The 18,628-nt window shown below is 39.4% G+C and overlaps 2 protein-coding genes across 3 annotated transcripts; one reads left to right on the forward strand and one right to left on the reverse strand.

Annotated features, from left to right (window-relative positions):
• Positions 1–375: 375 nt before the first annotated feature.
• alkbh1 (alkB homolog 1, histone H2A dioxygenase) lies at positions 376–13,957 on the reverse strand. Its single transcript, XM_010878625.5, has 6 exons — positions 13,690–13,957; positions 13,191–13,299; positions 7,069–7,231; positions 5,536–5,626; positions 2,446–2,639; positions 376–2,207 (listed from the first exon to the last, which is right to left on the reverse strand). The coding sequence occupies exons 1-6, from the start codon at positions 13,867–13,869 to the stop codon at positions 1,727–1,729; spliced, it is 1,218 nt and encodes a 405-aa protein (XP_010876927.2). The 5' UTR covers positions 13,870–13,957; the 3' UTR covers positions 376–1,726.
• A 10-nt stretch (positions 13,958–13,967) lies between these two features.
• slirp (SRA stem-loop interacting RNA binding protein) lies at positions 13,968–15,516 on the forward strand. Of its 2 annotated transcripts, XM_010878627.4 has the most exons (4): positions 13,968–14,116; positions 14,637–14,695; positions 14,932–15,039; positions 15,239–15,516. In XM_010878627.4, the coding sequence occupies exons 1-4, from the start codon at positions 14,050–14,052 to the stop codon at positions 15,308–15,310; spliced, it is 306 nt and encodes a 101-aa protein (XP_010876929.1). In that variant the 5' UTR covers positions 13,968–14,049; the 3' UTR covers positions 15,311–15,516.
• Positions 15,517–18,628: the final 3,112 nt, after the last annotated feature.

Below are 18,628 nucleotides of genomic sequence, written 5' to 3' on the forward strand. Positions count from 1 at the left end.
TTGCGAGATGATTTTGTTCTAGTACAAGTATAGAGGAACACGTTCCTACATGTGTTTCTTCTCCTATCCAGGCCTCCTTCTCTCTCCTGATAACATTGTGCAAGGCACAAAGGGCCTGAAGAGATTCAACTACTTCAGTACTCTAACACTTTATGAGGGGTGAGGGGATACTGAGAAATATATCGTTCTAGTACTTATGCAACCAGGTTATTGTAAAGTTTCTATTTTTCATCTTTCCCTCTTGAAGAGTTCAGTTAGTTTTTCATTTGAATTGTTCACATTATAGGTCACATTAGAAGTGGTAAAATTTCTGACATGATTTATCTTTGTCTCATTCTTTTACATCACAAAGACCTGGCATTTTCACAGGGGTGTGTAGTCTTTTATATCCGCTGTAGATAGTATGTTGTTTATTTATCAATGTAATATGAAATCAGAACATTTCCTAAATAAAATCACATATTTATTTCCATTTCAGTTATTCACAAAATAAATTAGATTATCATGAGGTAACAACATACAGTGCCTTGCATTCATTTTCATAACCTTGACCAATTCTCTCACTATACTGAATTACAAATGTTATATTTAACTCATGTTCTGTTTGATATTTTATTTTCAAACATTCACACTCAAAATAAAAATAAAAAGGTTTTGAAGGATCATTGGCCAGGCTGTAAATCTGAAGAAAAATAAATAGAGCAAGCAACAGGTATTAGATACAATAAAGCACAAATGCATAGAATTAGAAAAAGGGTATTAAATAATATTCTAATGTTTGGATATACTAGATATACACAGTTGGATTCATAATCAGTAAGCAGAAGCTGCATCACACCACCCAGGCACAGTCAAGAAAAGGATGTACCTCAAAGAAAGATACTTGGAGTAACAGTGTTCTGGTCAACTACATTAAGAGCTAGGCATTAAACTGATTTGTATTGGAAAGTGGCTAGAAGGAAGCAATTACCCAAACTGTACCATCTAAAAGCATGGGACGGACCCAGATGTGAAGTGGTAAATGGACTTGTGGTAAGATTTCAGAGTTGCCAATTTGTGGCTAAAGCTCAAAGCACTGCATGATGTAAACCTACCACTACACATTTCTCAGGAAACTATCCCTATAGTGAAGTATGGTGGTGGCCGCATCATGCTGTTGGGATGCTTCTCATCAGCTAGGATCTGGCATCTTTTTCAAATTGAACTAAGAATGAATGGAGTAAAAATAGAGAGGAATACTTAAGGGAACCTGCTTCAGTCCCCTAAAAAACTAAAGCTTGGGAGGACATTCACCTATTAGCAGTACAATTATCCCAAGAATAAGACAAATATAACATTGCTCAAAAACACAAATGTCCTACAGTGGCCCAGTCAAAGCCCTGATCTCAATCCAACTTAGAATGTGTGGTGCTATTTAAAAACATTAAAAACACAATTGTTGTCCAAACAACCTGGAGCAAATGTGCAAAAATAAATGGGCTAATATCACTGTGACACTGTCTGCAAAGCTAGTTCATTCATACCAAAATACATGAAGATGTCTTTGCAGGAAAAAAGTAGTTCTACTAAATATGAAACATTTGAAATTGGTCAGGGTTTGAATACTTTTGCAAGACAATACACATAAAGAATTCCATACAGTACATTCTCTCCTGAAGCATAATCTTTACTACATTACTCTTCCTTAAACTAAACCTGGATATATTAATGACAATAAAGATTAGGGTCAGGTGTTCACAGGATTTCTAGCATCACTACTCCTCCTCCTCTTCAATCCCACATTCTCTCCATCTTGGCTGTCATGGTAACCATCAGTGTATCCCATAACAGTCTCTGTCCGTTTGTCCTTTGAGGGGAAGGCCTGGCCGGGACCAAGCACCTGTCTAATGGTCATGTTCACCCTGGAAGTCTGGATGTACCTGGAGCACACGGCCCAGTCCTCCTTTGTCACTGACTGGATCAGAGTGGTCTCTCCCTGAATAGGATCCTGGATGAGCCCCTGGTCTGACACTGAACCTAGGCCCTCTGCCTCAAGAGAGGGGTGTAAGGGATCTCCTTCTGGGCTGGGGATGACACGAGGCACGGCATGATAGAGGAGGCGGCTGTGTCCTGACATTACCATGACATCACCGCTGTGCATGTACATGGCAGTGGGCGGGTCTTCCCTCCGCGTTCCACCGAGTAGGAAGATGGCCGATTGACCAAAACTGCCGACAAATCCCCAAAAGAGTAAGACAGCAATAACCAGACAGAAACTATAGCAACAAAAAACAAACTGTGTGGCATTCACATGCACATTAACGCATACTGGAAGTCCATAGAAAAGCACATATATCCTTGAGTGCCAGTGGGTAATTTAGGTTGAATTAAGCAGACAATATCAAAGTGTATATGTGAAAACAAACTGGTTGAATGGTTGGTAGAAAAAAACACTCCTCCCCTAACCTGAATGAAAGCAGGGGTTGAGTGTGGTCCAGTTCTGACTCATCCACATGGATCCCGAGCGAGGAATCAGAGCGGTAGTAGTTGAGGATTCCAGCCTCTGCCTTGAACACGGGAAATTGGCAGGCAGCGGCTACATGGCCAGATAATGACTGGAGATCAGACGGGAACGGAGTGTTGTGATCCGCTGAGTATGTCTGCAACAGAATGTACAGGAAAAATCCCTAAGCAATGTATTCATTTTATTTCCTATTCCTCTGAAGGAACCGAAAAATTGCACATATCGTCTGTGTTGCACAAACATTTTAGAGGTCTGTGTTGTATATATTTATCCTATATTACAAGTCTTTACAGGGGCTGGGAGATAAATAAGCACTTAAAAATTGTCTCAGGGTAAGAGTACTGATATCATATATGCTTTAATGTTTACATAACTATTAAGAAAAAGCCAACAAACAATTTGCTAAAGATTATTTAGATTAAATGTACAATTGGGTTGCAACAAACAGTGCAAAAAACCCTGAAGTGGAATTCAGGAAAAAGTCAGTTTGTCACAATTGCATAGTAATAGAAATCACATTTTCAGCTTTTCCTTTTAGACTTTGAGGAAATGCAGAACAAAGGACACTGGCCTAAGGAGTTGGCCTAAGTTAAAAAATGTCTTAGTGTTCTGTCTCTATTCATGGTTAGCCCTGTGGCCTGTCTCTCATCCCGGTTAGTGTTGTGGGGCTGTCTCTCTTTGGTTAACGTTGCGAGCTTGTCTCTCATTCTGGTTAGCGTTGCGGGTCTGTCTCTCTTTCTGGTTAGCGTTGCAGGCCTGTCTCTCTTCCTGGTTAGCATTGGGGGCATGGCCCTTTGTGTCTGCCTTCAGCCATACATGAGTAATCACAAGATAATCACTGTGTTGCTCAAAACACCCGAATTAGCCGCTAGCTAGCGCCCTTACTACTTGCCGAGCCAGCTACCACACCTCCAGCCACAATTAGGCAGGCAGAGACAGAGGAGGGAGCAAGGGATGGGTAGGTGAGAAGGGTAGACCAGCCACAGACCCCTGCTTAAAATGCAGCGATTGTTGTCAGACATTTGGCACCGTTAGAGCCAGGATTGGAGCTAATGAATTCGGTGTGCAACTCCTGGCTCTTTTAATGGGACAGAGGACTAAACACATTGGATGTCATTAGCATATAAACGAGACAGGCAGGCGTCATGCCTGCACAATTACAGATGAACTGTCTTGAAAAGAGCAAACAATGCTAATAAGAGCCAATTGCCAAAGGCCTCTGTGATCTTTAGCACACGCGCACACCAAACCAAATAGCTCAATGCATCCAAATCCCTCTTTAATATTTCATACAGTCCACACATAACTGACATGGGTAGAAACAAGAACAAACATCTAAGTTTGTATGAAACGAAACACTGCCTCTTTTAGACAAGTGTGAGAAGCAATAATTCGAAGTCCGCACATATAATGTGATCGTAACAACGCAATCATAAGGCACACAAATCTCAAAACCGTTATTATAGAATCAACAAAAAAGTTATTATGGATTCTCGTAACATCCTTACTACCTAACCCTAACCAAAAAGCAATGAACAGCAGAAAGAAACACGAGCAGGAAAGAAAACAAATCAAAATATAATAAACCTACACATACATAAACAAGAGGAATTAGCGACACAAAATAGAGACATGTGGACAACCCATTTTAAAGCGTTCTACATCACGGTTCAAATTAACGCAAATGGAGAACAATGCCAAATAATGACAGGTTGTATAGACTGGAAAATGCAATTAAAAACCATTGGACTCCTCAATTACAGAGCAGGAGCTCTATAAAAAACATCAGACCTGGATCTGCATAGGGGTCCTTCAGTGTTGTGGGACCCCTGGTCTTGCCGTGTTGTAGTGACTTCTTGTGATGGCTAGGGCACCTATGAGCTTAATCGAGGTAGAAATTCGGAGAGTCCATTCCTTCTGGTGTGTGTAGTATTTCAATATATAATGTACAACATTCATGGTTCCAAATAATACACCGCAGTACAATTAAAATGCAGGTATACTGCAGTACTTTTAAAATAAAAAATAATTATTAAATATACACTACCAGTCAAAAGTTTTTGAAAATGTTTTCCAGTTTATTGAAATTCACACAGTTCTTTATGTACTCTGAAATAAAAGCAAAGAACAAATAATTCCAATCCATTTCGTCGTAAATTGTTTATGTTTAACAAATTGTACTTTTCTACTAAGGTAGTTCTGACATGGACTGGAGGTATGTTTTGGGTCATTATCTTGTTGTAGGATGAACCCCTGACCAACTAGGTGAACACCGGAGGGTATTGCATGGCCATGACAAATGCTGTGGTAGCCGTTTTGATTCAGGGTGCCACTCACTCAAGTTGCCGACTCTGGATCAAGCAAAAGAGCCCCAGACCATCACACTTCCTTCTTCAGGTTTGACAGTTGGTGTAACACAAAGGAAATATCCTTTCGCCTACTTGGTAGTGTAAAAAAACCCTGCTGTTGTCCTGTAATCACACTGTCTGTTCCAACACTGCTTTTATGCAGACTGAAGGTTTGAAGGGAATTGACAAAAGCTGGGACACCTGCAGGAAGCAATAACTTTCAAGGCTTAATTTACTTGCTGCAGAACAGCTGTAAGTTAATATTACTTTTTTCCTGAAAAAGGCCTTTTTTAAACACTGAATTTTACATAATTTTTCAGTTTTTGGTAAACTTTCAAGTGATTTATACAGTATGCAACTTTTATTGCCTACCTTTTTACCATTTCAGTTTATTCACTGGGCTTGAACTGCTTACATTTAAATAAAAAATGTAAAAATGGTTCTAAAACCTTTAACTGGCAGTGTACATTCCAGCTTGGAAAGTACATATTGAGTTGCATGACAATCAAGAATACTTCAAGAGTACATGGATTAAATACAGAAAAAGATAAATATACTCCATATTATTTATACTTTTAATCTTTTATCAAGTATATTATTTTCTACATGGGCATCTCTGTCAATGCTCTTGTGAATGCCATAATGAGACAGAGATGCAATCTACCAAGTTGCATTACATAATACCTTAGTGTCCCAGTTGTAGTGGTAACCCAGGGTCACCCATCGAAGCTTCTCCAGCAGTGTCTTGGGCTCCCTGATCCTAGAGGCAGGTTTACTGTGGGCAATCACACAAACATAATTATTATATTAACTGTAACTAAAGACGGGAACTAATGTGGAAAGTCCATGTAGTACATTATTTGTTAATAATGATGCCTATTGGGGAGCTAGTGTCTAGGATGATAGAAGGCGTTGGAAAAAGTCATGATAGCCACATTGACTTATATATATATCAAGCGTGCAAGCAGCCCAAAACCATGCGTATGATAATATCTACGTAAAGTATGGGATTTATGCAAATCCATAACCACGCGTATGCACAATGTCAAGAACTGGAATAAGGGAACTGTTTCTCAAAAGTAGGTTAGTTCATGTGGAAAATATATTTATTTTAAAAATGTCTGAAAAATAAATAAGGTTTTGATTTAATTTTATCTCCACTAGCTTTTTGGCATCCTCCACAATTTATTTTGGGTCATTATCTCTTTGGCATCACAGGGCGATGCCACAGTTGTCGCAAAAGAGAGATTGGACCAGATATCCAGTATCTCAATCAAACAAGGTGCAGCATCAAACTACAAAGGAAAGCAATATACCCATATCTTGAAGAAAATACATTTGTTACTGAAGTGAAAGAAAGCAAATGCAAATCTTGGAAGGGGTTACAAAGCCATTTCCAAGCAATTCAAAGTATATAATTCCCCTGTCCGACAGATCCTCTACAAATGCAGAAATTTCAAGACCACTGGCAATCAACATAGGACAGGCCCACCAAAATGTTTAAAGCTATAGCTTAGAGTTGGTACAGTGTTCATTAACACATTACTTAATCAGATGGGCCTAAGTCAGTTGAAAGCCAATTCCCATTTTTTATGAAAACCTGATCAAAACTTTTAAAATGTTGTCAAATTGCATTAGTGGGTGGAGAGCAATATAAGAAGATGATGCTGCATTTCGAGCTTGGCCATGCTCTCCCTGAGTGTGAGAGTTGCGTACATAGAGCCAGTTCAACAATTACTTCAAGTGATTTACCAACTAAGACAAATCTTCCCCTGTATTCCCCTTTAATAAAACCAAGTTGTTCGATACTTTAAGGCTCTGTTGGATTAAATTATACGAAACAAATAAGTAACAAAAGAGAAGTATTGACAAGATAATCAGAAATATAAAAACGTTCCAGACGCTATAACTTTACTCATGTTTTTCCTGATTTTGCTGAATGCTGATAGGCTACAACAACTACCATGTTGTATTTGAGAAGTTAAATTAAATCCAGATTGGTACAAATTTATATCATGATAGATTATTTCATATATTCCTGCTCGCTCCATCTTCCGATCCTGTACTTCAATGTATTACAACAATAACAGAATTGTTTGTTTTTTTTAATGCTAAATTAAAGGTGGCCATTGAATCACTGAATCATTCTGAAAAACAATTCAATGTTTCTCAAAAATTGAGCAGGTAAGCTGAAGATTCTCAAAGTTGTCCAATTACCGAAGCACATCTGCACTCTTCCCCCAGATGTCTTGTGTGTCCGTGGGTGCCATATGCATGTCCAGGTTACACACATTGGGTTTCTGTGGATATGTCTTCAGACACTGCTTCACCCAGTGCTGCTGGGAGCCCGGCATAAACGGGTTGGAGATGAACATAAACCCTTAGGAGTAAAAAACAGTGATTATTCAAATGAACAATGAAAGGCATGAGGAAAATATTTTGTCCCCTTGCCTTACTTCTCCGTGGGACCTCATCCAATATTTCTGAGAAGGTAATGAGAAAGGGCACATGAAATCAAGGAAATGCAACTCAGTTTCTCCCACAGTCAGCTTAGAGCCAAAAGGTTATATCCACACAGATACTGTCAACTCAAGATGTAGTAAAGGAAAAATTTAAAAAAAAAATAACAAATGGTTGTCAACAGATGAAAACATTTTCTATAAAAATGGTGCCCTCATTGGATAAGAATGCAGAAATATTACAGTACAACAGACGTAAAATAATTAATCCAGACTGAGATTACGTTAGACGGTCCTGGACAGTTGAATTGACGTGTTACTTCTGGTCACTACCCCAAACGCAACACTACTAGCCAAAAGCCCATGACATATCAACAAGCTGCAAATTGACAATCTTCCATTGATGTTCCGTTAAAACGGACCACTGTAACAAAACTGTGCCTGATTCACAGAAACAAGTTTGTTTGTGTTTGAAATCTTCAACATATCTTGTTCAGAAGGGATCTCCAGTTCTTAAATTGTGTTTTTAAAAGTATCAGACCAAATCCGTTATAGTTGACTACATCTGTTTTAAAATTATTCTGAAAAATTGCATCTAGATATACATAATTCCTCCACAAATCCAAATACATTCGCCAATTGACTTTAGCTAAAATATAATGTGGGCAACAGAACTTTGATTAACGGAACAAAAGTATATTCCCATAAATGCCAAATGAGCCTCGTGGTCTCCTCATTGAAGCACCCTCCGTAATAATTAGTTGTTAAAATGGCACTGAAGGGGCAGCTACATGTTGATTTGGGATTTAACAATGGTTTAACAATTTTGGTTTCACAACAGGGAAGAGATTCCAGAAAACACTGACAGCAACCCCTGTGACTGGTCATTGAGGCGTTGGCAGCTGGTGATTTGCATAACCATGGCATTGTCGAATCGCACAGCTCAGCCTCCCACTGCACAGATGACATGTAGACGATCCACATACAGGGGCTGGTCATATAATTAGAATATCATCAAAAAGTTGATTTATGTCAATAATTCCATTCAAAAATGTAAACATATGAATTAATATATTTAATAATATATATAATATTAATTCAATACACGCAGAGTGATATATTTCAAATGTTTATTTCTTTTAATTGTGATGATTATAACTGACAACTAATGAAAATCCCAAATTCAGTATCTCCGAAAATTAGAATATTACTAAAGACCAATACAAAAAAAGGATTTTTAGAAATGTTGGCCAACTGAAAAGTATGAACATGAAAAGTATGAGCATGTACAGCACTCAATACTTAGTTGGGGCTCCTTTTGCCTGAATGATTGCAGCAATGCGGCGTGGCATGGAGTCGATCAGTCTGTGGCACTGCTCAGGTGTTATGAGAGCCCACGTTGCTCTGATAGTGGCCTTCAGCTCTTCTGCATTGTTGGGTCTGGCGTATCGCATCTTCCTCTTCACAATACCCCATAGATTTTTCCGGCGAGTTTGCTGGCCAATTAAGAACAGGGATACCATGGTCCTTAAACCAGGTACTGGTAGCTTTGGCACTGTGTGCAGGTGCCAAGTCCTGTTGGAAAATGAAATCTGCATCTCCATAAAGTTGGTCAGCAGCAGGAAGCATGAAGTGCTCTAAAACTTCCTGGTAGATGGCTGCGTTGACCTTGGACCTCAGAAAACACTGTGGACCAACACCAGCATCTGACATAGCACCCCAAACCATCACTGACTGTGGAAACTTTACACTGGACTTCAAGCAACGTGGATTCTGTGCCTCTCCTCTCTTCCTCCAGACTCTGGGACCTTTGATTTCCAAAGGAAATGCAAAATGTACTTTCATCAGAGAACATAACTCAGCAGCAGCCCAGTCATTTTTGTCTTTAGCCCAGGCGAGACGCTTCTGATGCTGTCTTGTTCAAGAGTGGCTTGACACAAGGAATGCGACAGCTGAAACCCATGTCTTCCATAAGTCTGTGCGTGGTAGTTCTTGAAGCACTGACTCCAGCTGCAGTCCACTCTTTGTGAATCTCCCCCACATTTTTGAATGGGTTTTGTTTCACAATCCTCTCCAGGGTGCGGTTATCATAAACATCATATATAAAGGCAAGATGTCTTATGGCGCAGTCCCTTCTGGCATCACCGGCGGCCATCTTGTCACAGGCCGGCTTTCTGGTGGGTTCTGTGGTTCCTGATGTAAGGTGAGTGATCAGCACTAACACAAATACTCTAATCTCGCTGAAACCTTGACAGATTTACAAACGGTTTGGTTTCTTACAAACGTTATTAACGTGGCTATAATTCTGAATGCTTGAAAGAGTTGAAATTGCAGCTTTTCTTTTCTAAAAACGACTTAATCGTGCAGCATAGTTGTGTATCACGGCTACTTGCGCAAGTTATCAAGGCAGATATCACAATCGAGCTGTTCGATTATAAAGGTTTTACTGACACCAATAACGATTTTATGACAACTAATCTTTTGTCTAAATTACAATATTTGTGGATGTGGTTGTTTGCTGGCTAATAACAATAAGCTTTGAGTGAGACCTATAGCAGCTAACGTTACAGTTTAGCTGTTAACCAGCGAAGTTGCACATGATGCTCTGTTCTGTAAGATGCTCGGTCCGGTCTGCATCGAGTTCATAAGATGCTCTTTTCTGTCTACATCAAGTTCCTGGTGTGGTAGGTATTATTATTATTATGATACTATCTTGCTCCAATTTGTTTGCTGTCTGCAAATGTTTCAGTTTCAATTCCCTTGTATTCAGTTTTTTTCTCCCCAGATGCCGGTGTCAAAATGGTATGTATTGGATGGTCTGCATGTTATGTTGTCAATTAATTCAAGAAGGTTTTATGCCCTAAAAGTAATTTTAAGGATCCTAAACCTCACACTGATTATACTTTTAAGGTCAGGGATGCAAACTAGTCAACTTTACTAGTCACCCTATACCGTTAGTTTGCATTCCTGCTTTCTTTCCGGTTTTGGCAGGATCATCATAGTAATACAGTATTTGCTTTTGAAGGTTCCTCTCTGTCCTGGGCTTCATCATAAACATTGACACGTTGATGTCGATGGTTCCTGTGCATCTTGAAGGACAGCGATATGTCCTGACCTACAGGTTCAGCCAGGACCACTTGGAGCTTCTCTTCAACTCCTTCAGAGCATCTGGTAGGCTTCATAATTTTATATTTACCAGCCGCAACACTAAGTAACACAGTGTCAGCAAATGCTTGTATTGTTTTTAGTTTGTCGGTCCATATGTTTTTTTATTTTTGGTAAAATGTGTTTTCTGAAGACATACACCCTAACCCTAAGACATACACAATACCTGGAAGTGTCACAAACCATTTTGAGTATTTAGAAAAATGCCTGTGTGTTTGACTATTTGTTTGTAGAATTGATCATCACTGATACAGTCTGAATTGTACGACAATGTCATTCAGCTTATTTTATGTGGAAAGATCATTCAGGGGTGGCTAGTTCTAATGTATATATATATATATTTTTTAAGCATAAAACATTTTAAAGCATGTATTGGATATCTGTGAATTATACTCATATCTTGTGTTGTTTTTATTGTTTTTTTTTACGGTGGCTGGAATAACAACCTTAATGCCAGCCAGTTCAAGTACATCTTTAGGAAGCTGATGGCCCGGTGTGGGGTTGTAAAACCATGCAGAGGCAATGTGACGGCACGCTTCGATGGTCTTGTGGACAACGCACTCGTGTACATTTCAGGTAAAGGCTAACTGAAATGTACATTTCAGGTAAAGGCTATAACCAAAAGTGCCAATAGTCAAAATCTGGGGAAAAACTCTCATGATAGCCCAAAAAGAGAAGTGTCCCCTTAATTTCCCCATGCTTATTAATGATTATTGTTATAAGTGATGATATTACTATATTAACTCAAATTTCAGGATTTGTTGTGTGACGGGCTCTGAAGAAGCTGTCGTGTGATGTTTGCCATGCCAGCCTGGTGAAAGCTGCATGCTGCATCTGCCATCAAGGACCAGAGCTACCACCTGCTGACTTTAAAAAACAATGGAGGTCTGGTGATTCCATCAGAGGGAACCGTGAGGGTCATCAGGGCAGTAGAGTGGGTCATTCGGCAGTCATCAGGCAGTACCAGACGATCACAGCCCATCAAACTGCTTGAGGTTGTTCACATTGTCCGAAAAAGGATCGGTTCAGAGGATGTGTTTGTGTTAGGGGAGCACATCGGCGAGATGCAGTATGGGATAGACAGCCACCACCATATGCTGTTAAAATAAATTGTCCCTGTTTTTAAGTTAAGGCTGCACCACATCACCAGAATTACAATCCTCAGCTTACAGAACAACAACATGCGACAGAAACAGTAAAACTGTCCTTTTCAAAGGGCATTAGCCCAAGGTATGTGTTTTCAAGGTACTGTCCTCTTTTACTTCAACAGTAGTGTAGTTCTCTCTACAGCATTTCTTTTTTGGATATTTGTAAAGGGGAATCATGTACCTATTTTTTTTTTGTTTAAAAATAGAGACTTTAAAAATAGAGACTTATTTTTTTGTAGTCATTCTATATCAGAACCCCTGACATACGATCCAAATAGTCTACAAGTAACATCAGTGTTACCTTTCATTTGATTTCATTTCATTATGCTTCTACACGAAGAGGTTGCCACACAGTAAGCCTTTTATTGTCAGCATTTTGTCTAACCAAAAGTCCTATGGGGAGTTTCCATAGGGCATTTTACAATACGCGTGACCATACCTTGGCAAATAATGGTCTAAAGTACTCAATTTAATTCTATATTGATCTGCTTTTGCACACAGCTTCACAAGACCTGGTGCTAGGGCTCAGTTGTGTTTCTAAAGTCATATCAAGTGACCTAGAGGGCTGAAATGTGGCCAGTTCAGAGATGCTTGTTATCCGGCACAAAGAAAAAACAAAAGTGTATATATGTCATGTTGCCATTCTGTACACTGAGTTTTAGTAGCCTATTTATTGATTTAACATAAATACCTTGTGTTTGTATATTCATTACACCTATCTGGTTCTGTTCAAAGATATGTTCATATGTATGCAGTGTCATAACTACATCTGACGTTTATATTAAACCAAACCGTTTGAAAATCGGTAGAGAATTGAGCAAGTTATAGTTATTTAAAAAGTACATGCACCATAAAACACAATGTTATGAGTGAGCGAGCGGCCTGTGGCAAGATGGCCGCCATGTGCGGACGTCGACCTCCATTGGCCAACAGCGCGGATGAGCTATCTAGCTTTTATATATGATGTCTATGGCGGTTATCCCTATTGCTTGTACACTTTTTTTCTACAACATCTTTTCCTTCCCTTCGCCTCTCTATTAATGTGCTTGATCACAGAGCTCTGTGAACAGCCAGCATCTTTAGCAATGACCTTTTGTGTCTTGCCCTCCTTGTGCAAGGTGTCAATGGTCGTCTTCTGGACAGCTGTCAAGTCAGCAGTCTTCCCCATGATTGTGTTGCCTACAGAACTAGACAGAGACCATTTAAAGGCCTTTGCAGGTGTTTTGAGTTCATTAGCTTATTAGAGTGTGGCACCAGGTGTCTTCAATATTAAACCTTTTCACAATATTCAAATTTTCTGAGATACTGAATTTGGGGTTTTCATTAGTTAGTCAGTTATAATCACAATTAAAAGAAATAAACACTTGAAATATATCAGTCTGTGTGGAATGAATGTATACATTATACAAGTTTCACTTTTTGAATGGAATTACTGAAATAAATAACATTTTTGATGATATTCTAATTATATGACCAGCACCTGTACACTGGAAATGAATGGCAGCGGCATTTCCACAGCGTGGCTGCAGTGCGTGTATCATGCCCGTAATCACTTCAATTGACTCACCCGGATAACCTAGCAGCCCAAACGCCCTCCAGTCTTTAACAGGGCGAAGGCCCGCCCTCCTGGCCTCGTCATCACTCACTGCAGCTGGATTCAGTTCAGTGGTTAAGACCTATAAATCATTGTCACATTATTTAGATCAATCATACAGTCTGAGGCTGGTTAAGATTACACACAAATAGCTACGCCAGCCTCAGCTAGAGGTGTTTGTTTGTTTGTAGGTGTGCTGGAAGTGTTTCATGAATATCTTCGCGTATTGAATGCAGCATGTCCATTTAAATGAGGTTTTGATATTAAATGGCAAATAACTGAAAAGTGGGCGGCTGATTGTGTACCTCATGCAATGTACTGCCATGTATGTTAACTGTACATCTGTAGGCCATAGGTGAGGGTTTGCTAGTCAGTGAAGACGAAACGTTCGTTAAATAGTTTGGATTGCTTGGGGAGAGGGGGAGTTATATGTTCACCAACATTCAATGTAAGTTATAACAGAATACCTCACCTTCTCATGTTTCGCAGCTTTTGAAAAGTCAATGACATCGCTTAAATCGGGTGCAGGACTTCTACGTTTGTAGAACTTGAACAACTTTCTAAATGCGTCTTCCCCATGCTCCCCTATGGTGGCCGCCATCTTTGCCATCACAAATGACCTTTCAACTGTATTAAAAAAAGATCTCACCATTACAAAACAGAGCAATTTGTAGATTTATTATCAATAATAATTGCTTTCAAATGTAGAATACAGTGGTTATTTTCGCGACTTACGGTTATAAAAAATCTGAAATATATTGAAAACAAGACCGGCGTGTATCACGTGACCAGGATGCTCAGAGGTTTGTAGCAAGCTTTCCAAGGACGCGACATGGCAACGTCGGCAAAGAAGATTTTCGAGTTGTTTGTTTCTAAAGTACCATGGACCCTTTCAAGCAGTAAGCGTGGTCATTTTATCACAAATATAATGACTATGTTGGCATTGTAATGTTTGACTGATATATTGCACATGTGTTACCTTTATACATCATTGTTTGCTAATCATGCTACATAGCTACTGGTCAAATACATAATGTGGCTATGGAAAATGTCTAACTATTGTACCTAAGTTCCTCAACGGTAGGTACTTAACTACGACTAAAATAGGTATTACGTAGGGTTTAGCTGGAAACTATTTGTAGCGCTTTGATTTAGCATACATTAGCTTCTGCGTTATTTCAACCAGTATTTGACTGTCAATTTCTAGCTAGTTATTTCCCTCGTGTGTACTGTGCTTTTGCTTTTTCGCTATGAACTGTACCTAGATTTTTTTAAATGTATTTAACCTTTAATTTTAGCTTTGTTGTTGTTGGGACCGAAGCAAATGTCACTTTTGCAGAGTCCTTTAAAACTGATCAAATTACACAGACACATCAAACCATACAATATAAACGTGTATATGTCTTTATTGCCTTTCAGAGGAGATGAAGGAGTACTTCGGCCAATTTGGTCAAGTCAAGAAATGCCTCCTACCCTTTGTAAGTCTTCACCGGCCTCCACAGATTGCTGAACGTGTATCTCATTTTAACATAACTGTGTTTGGTATTTTACTCAACTATTTGTTCTTTTGCTTAAGCCATGGCTACTCTTCCTGTTATCCAAACATAACAGGCCTCACACTTTTCTCAGTATATTTGATGCACTTTCAGCTAATTCACATGAAATAGAGGCTGTAGTAAAAGTCACTTTGTTTACAATGTATATATTCTGACAGGACAAGGAGACAGGGTTCCATAGAGGCTTCTGCTGGATTGGTTACACGTCTGAGGAAGGCCTGCAAAACGCTCTCCAGAAATACCCTCATACATTGGAGGGAGCAACGGTATTGCTTATTAGACTAGATAATGCCAACCCCATTGCCTATGATTTGATGGTATACCCCAAACTGTCTAACTAAAGAATTAGTGTGTTCTTTGTACAGGATGTGTATAAATTCTTTCATTTAGTTTGAAAGCCAATTTGGGTGGTTTTACACAAATACAAGTTGTCAGTGTTCTCTTTCTCCCATTATCTCTTTTCAGCTCCAAGTTCAAAGAAACCGAAAAGTATTTGTGGGACAGAAGACAAATAAAGAGGTGCCGGAGGAAAGCTAAAGGGGCGTGTATCAGATTTTTGTATATATGAGGGAATGAATCAAATAATCTACAGAAAGAATACTAGGCCATCAATCAGTTGGATATTCAGCGTGTGATGTCTTTATTTATTGAAATGTCTAATGATTTTTTTTTTCATTCCTGCAAAATGTTCATTTTGCTGTAAATAAATTCAACAGCTGAGATGACAAAGATGGTAATGTCAAGGTGTGTCTGTTTTGCTTTTGTGATGACTTTATGGCTTCTGTGAAAAAATTAAGCTCTGTAAAAAGAGCAAGCCACACTTACCAATTAAATCTAGCATCACACTTCACTTATCTAATACACAATAATGCCTGAGTTACAATTATTGTTCCTTGATTTCAAAGTATGGGCAATCGTTGATTTTTCTTGATTTGACACACACACCAGTCCACTGTTGACAAGAGGAACTATGTAGCAAACAACAAAAGCCATTCATTATTTTTTGTTATCGGGAAAATGCAATACCTTCCAACACCCCTCTTTTCTGCTCTGGAATCATCTCCAGTTACTTTGCTGTCTCCTGCTCAATGTAATGTCCACCCCCCTCATCCCCCCTCCTATTCAGAGGCCAGTGTTGTCTGTGTGCTCAATAAAAGCTGACATTTTCCTTGGGGACGCTTGACAACTCTTTGGAACTGTAAAACCCCTTTCTCCCCTCAAAATCCATTCTAGCTGCTTCAGCTTTTCTCTCACCCTCTCATTTGATTTGAGCAAGGCTTTCAGTCACCTGCTCCAGGAGGTTCTAGTTCTATTTCCTCTGCTGTTTTTTTCTCTCCAGCATTCTGGCAGTAGCTTATTTTCATCGCTTTTCTTATTCCTACCCTTGAGCAATTTTTCTTTTTGATGCCACCATCTCTTTAACCTCACATACATTATCCCTTTGAATCAACCTCTGATTGACTTCATTTGGCAGTTTACATTAGTACATTTCTAATGTAGCGGAAATTAGAAAATTCCTTTCACAAAACCCCTTGCTCCTTCACAGATGTTTCACTTTTTGTTACTCACAAACTGGCACAGCTGATGCAAATAGTCTAAGGATTAATAAGTTGACTAATTAAATTAGGTTTGACAGTGTAAGATTGGAATAAGAAACATCAGGCAATACCCAAGGAGAAGTTTAGGAATATATTGTATTTCCATTTTGGTCCTTTAAGGGCATGGTGCGAAGCATTACATAGATACTTGTAGATTAAAATACATGATTGAGTCATCAAACAGCTTATATTTCTTATATTGAACTTGTTTTAGCTTTAAGTTGTAATTTTCTACTGAATAGTTCAGAGATAGTCGTGGCCAAAGATATTGGCATCCTTGCACTTAAAATAACAATTGTCTCAAAAAAGTGTCCACAATTCTTTATTTCACTGCTAATATTACAGAACTTTTTTTTCATTCCAGAACTAATGTATCAATTTTAACAGTATCTCACAAAAGTGAGTACGCCCCTCACATTGTTGTAAATATTTGAGTATATCTTTTCATGTGACAACACTGAAGAAATTATGCTTTGCTACAATGTAAAGTAGTGAGTGTACAGCTTGTATAACAGTGCAGTACATTTGCTGTCCCCTCAAAATAACTCAACACATAGCCATTAATGTCAAAACTGCTGGCAACAAAAGTGAGTACACCTCACTAAGTAAAAATGTCCAAATTTGTCCCAATTAGCCATTGTCCCTCCCTGGTGTCATGTGACTCATTAATGTTATAAGGTCTCAGGTCTGAATGGGAAGCAGGTGTGTTACATTTGGTGTCATCGCTCTCACACTCCCTCATACTGGTCACAAAGTTCAACATGGCACCTCATGGCAAAGAACTCTCTGAGGATCTGAAAAAAAGAATAGTTGCTCGAAATAAAGATGGCCTAGGCTATTAGAAGATTGCCAAGACCCTGAAACTGAGCTGCAGCATGGTGGCCAAGACTATACAGCGGTTTAACAGGACAGGTTCCACTCAGAACAGTCCTCGCTATGGTCAACCAAAGAAGTTGAATGCACATGCTCAGTGTCATATCTAGAGGTTGACTTTGGGATATAGACATGAGTGCTGCCAGCATTGTTGCAGATGTTGAAGGGGTGGTGGGTCAGCCTGTCAGTGCTCAGACCATACGCCGCACACTGCATCAAATTGGTCTGCATGGCTGTCGTCCCAGAAGGAAGCCTCTTCTAAAGATTATGCACAAGAAAACAGTTTCCTGAAGACAAGCAGACTAAGGACAAGGATTACTGGAACGATGTCCTGTGGTCTGATGAGACCAAGATAAACTTATTTGGTTCAGATGGTGTCAAGCGTGTGTGGTGGCAACCAGGTGAAGAGTACAAAGACAAGATGATAACGACCCCAAACACGCCTCCAAGATGACCACTGCCTTGCTAATAAGCTGAGGGTTAAGGTAATGGACAGGCCAAGCATGTCTCCAGACCTAAACCCTATTGAGTATCTGTGGGGCATCCTCAAATGGGAGGTGGAGGAGCACAAGATCTCTAACATCCACCAGCTCCTTGATGTTGTCATGGAGGAGTTGAACCGGTGAAGGCAACCCAAGAAGGCAGTGCTGAAAAAGGATGGTGGCCACACAACATATTGACACTTTGGGGCTAATTTGGACATTTTCACTTAGGGGTGTACTCACTTTTGTTGCCAGCGGTTTAGACATTAATGGCTGTCTTGTGTTATTTTGAGGGGAGAGAAAATCTACACTGTTATACAAGCTGTACACTCACTACTTTACATTGTAGCAAAGTATCATTTCTTCAGTGTTGTCACATGAAATGACATAATCAAATATTTACAAAAATGTGTACTCACTTTTGTGAGATACTGTATATGGCACTTCCTACAGCCATGGTTGATCTTTCTGCACCTTTGTACTGGCGGTGTGGCGCTATTATCTTGTGTAAACCGCTCCAGTTCTCCCAGATTTTAAATGATGCATTCTCCGAACTACGGTTTATAGATCCCTCCACAGGTTTTCAATGGGATTTAGATCTGGACTCATTGCTGGCCACTTCAGAGCTGTCCAGTATTTTCTCTTAAACTATTCTTGGGTGGGTTTTGAGGTGTGTTTGGATTCATTATTCTGCAGAAAGACGCCGCTGCAGTACCCAGTTTGACACCGGGTTTGAAATTGTCCTCCCAAATACCGTGGTATGCCATGCATACGTTCAAGGCTGCAAGTCATTGAGGCAGGAAAGTAACATGAAAACATTACCATCTCCTCCATATTTGAGAGGAAGGTGTTCTTTTTTTTTGAAGGCTTCATTTTTATTTTCTGCAAACATATATTGTGTG

Source organism: Esox lucius, chromosome 15 (assembly GCF_011004845.1).
Source record: "Esox lucius isolate fEsoLuc1 chromosome 15, fEsoLuc1.pri, whole genome shotgun sequence".
Taxonomy (NCBI): Eukaryota; Metazoa; Chordata; class Actinopteri; order Esociformes; family Esocidae; genus Esox; species Esox lucius.

What these genes read in the sequence shown, in the direction of transcription:
- slirp (XM_010878627.4), top strand. Translation starts at nt 14,050, where the DNA reads ATGGCAACGTCGGCAAAGAAGATTTTCGAGTTGTTTGTTTCTAAAGTA. An exon ending in ACCATGGACCCTTTCAAGCA is followed by an intron (nt 14,117 to 14,636) that starts GTAAGCGTGGTC and finishes ATTGCCTTTCAG; the next exon opens with AGGAGATGAAGGAGTACTTC. An exon ending in AGAAATGCCTCCTACCCTTT is followed by an intron (nt 14,696 to 14,931) that starts GTAAGTCTTCAC and finishes ATATTCTGACAG; the next exon opens with GACAAGGAGACAGGGTTCCA.
- alkbh1 (XM_010878625.5), bottom strand. Translation starts at nt 13,869, where the DNA reads ATGGTGAGATCTTTTTTTAATACAGTTGAAAGGTCATTTGTGATGGCA. An exon ending in ACTACAACTGGGACACTAAG is followed by an intron (nt 2,640 to 5,535) that starts GTATTATGTAAT and finishes ATTCTGTTGCAG; the next exon opens with ACATACTCAGCGGATCACAA. An exon ending in CAACCCCTGCTTTCATTCAG is followed by an intron (nt 2,208 to 2,445) that starts GTTAGGGGAGGA and finishes ATTTGTCGGCAG; the next exon opens with TTTTGGTCAATCGGCCATCT.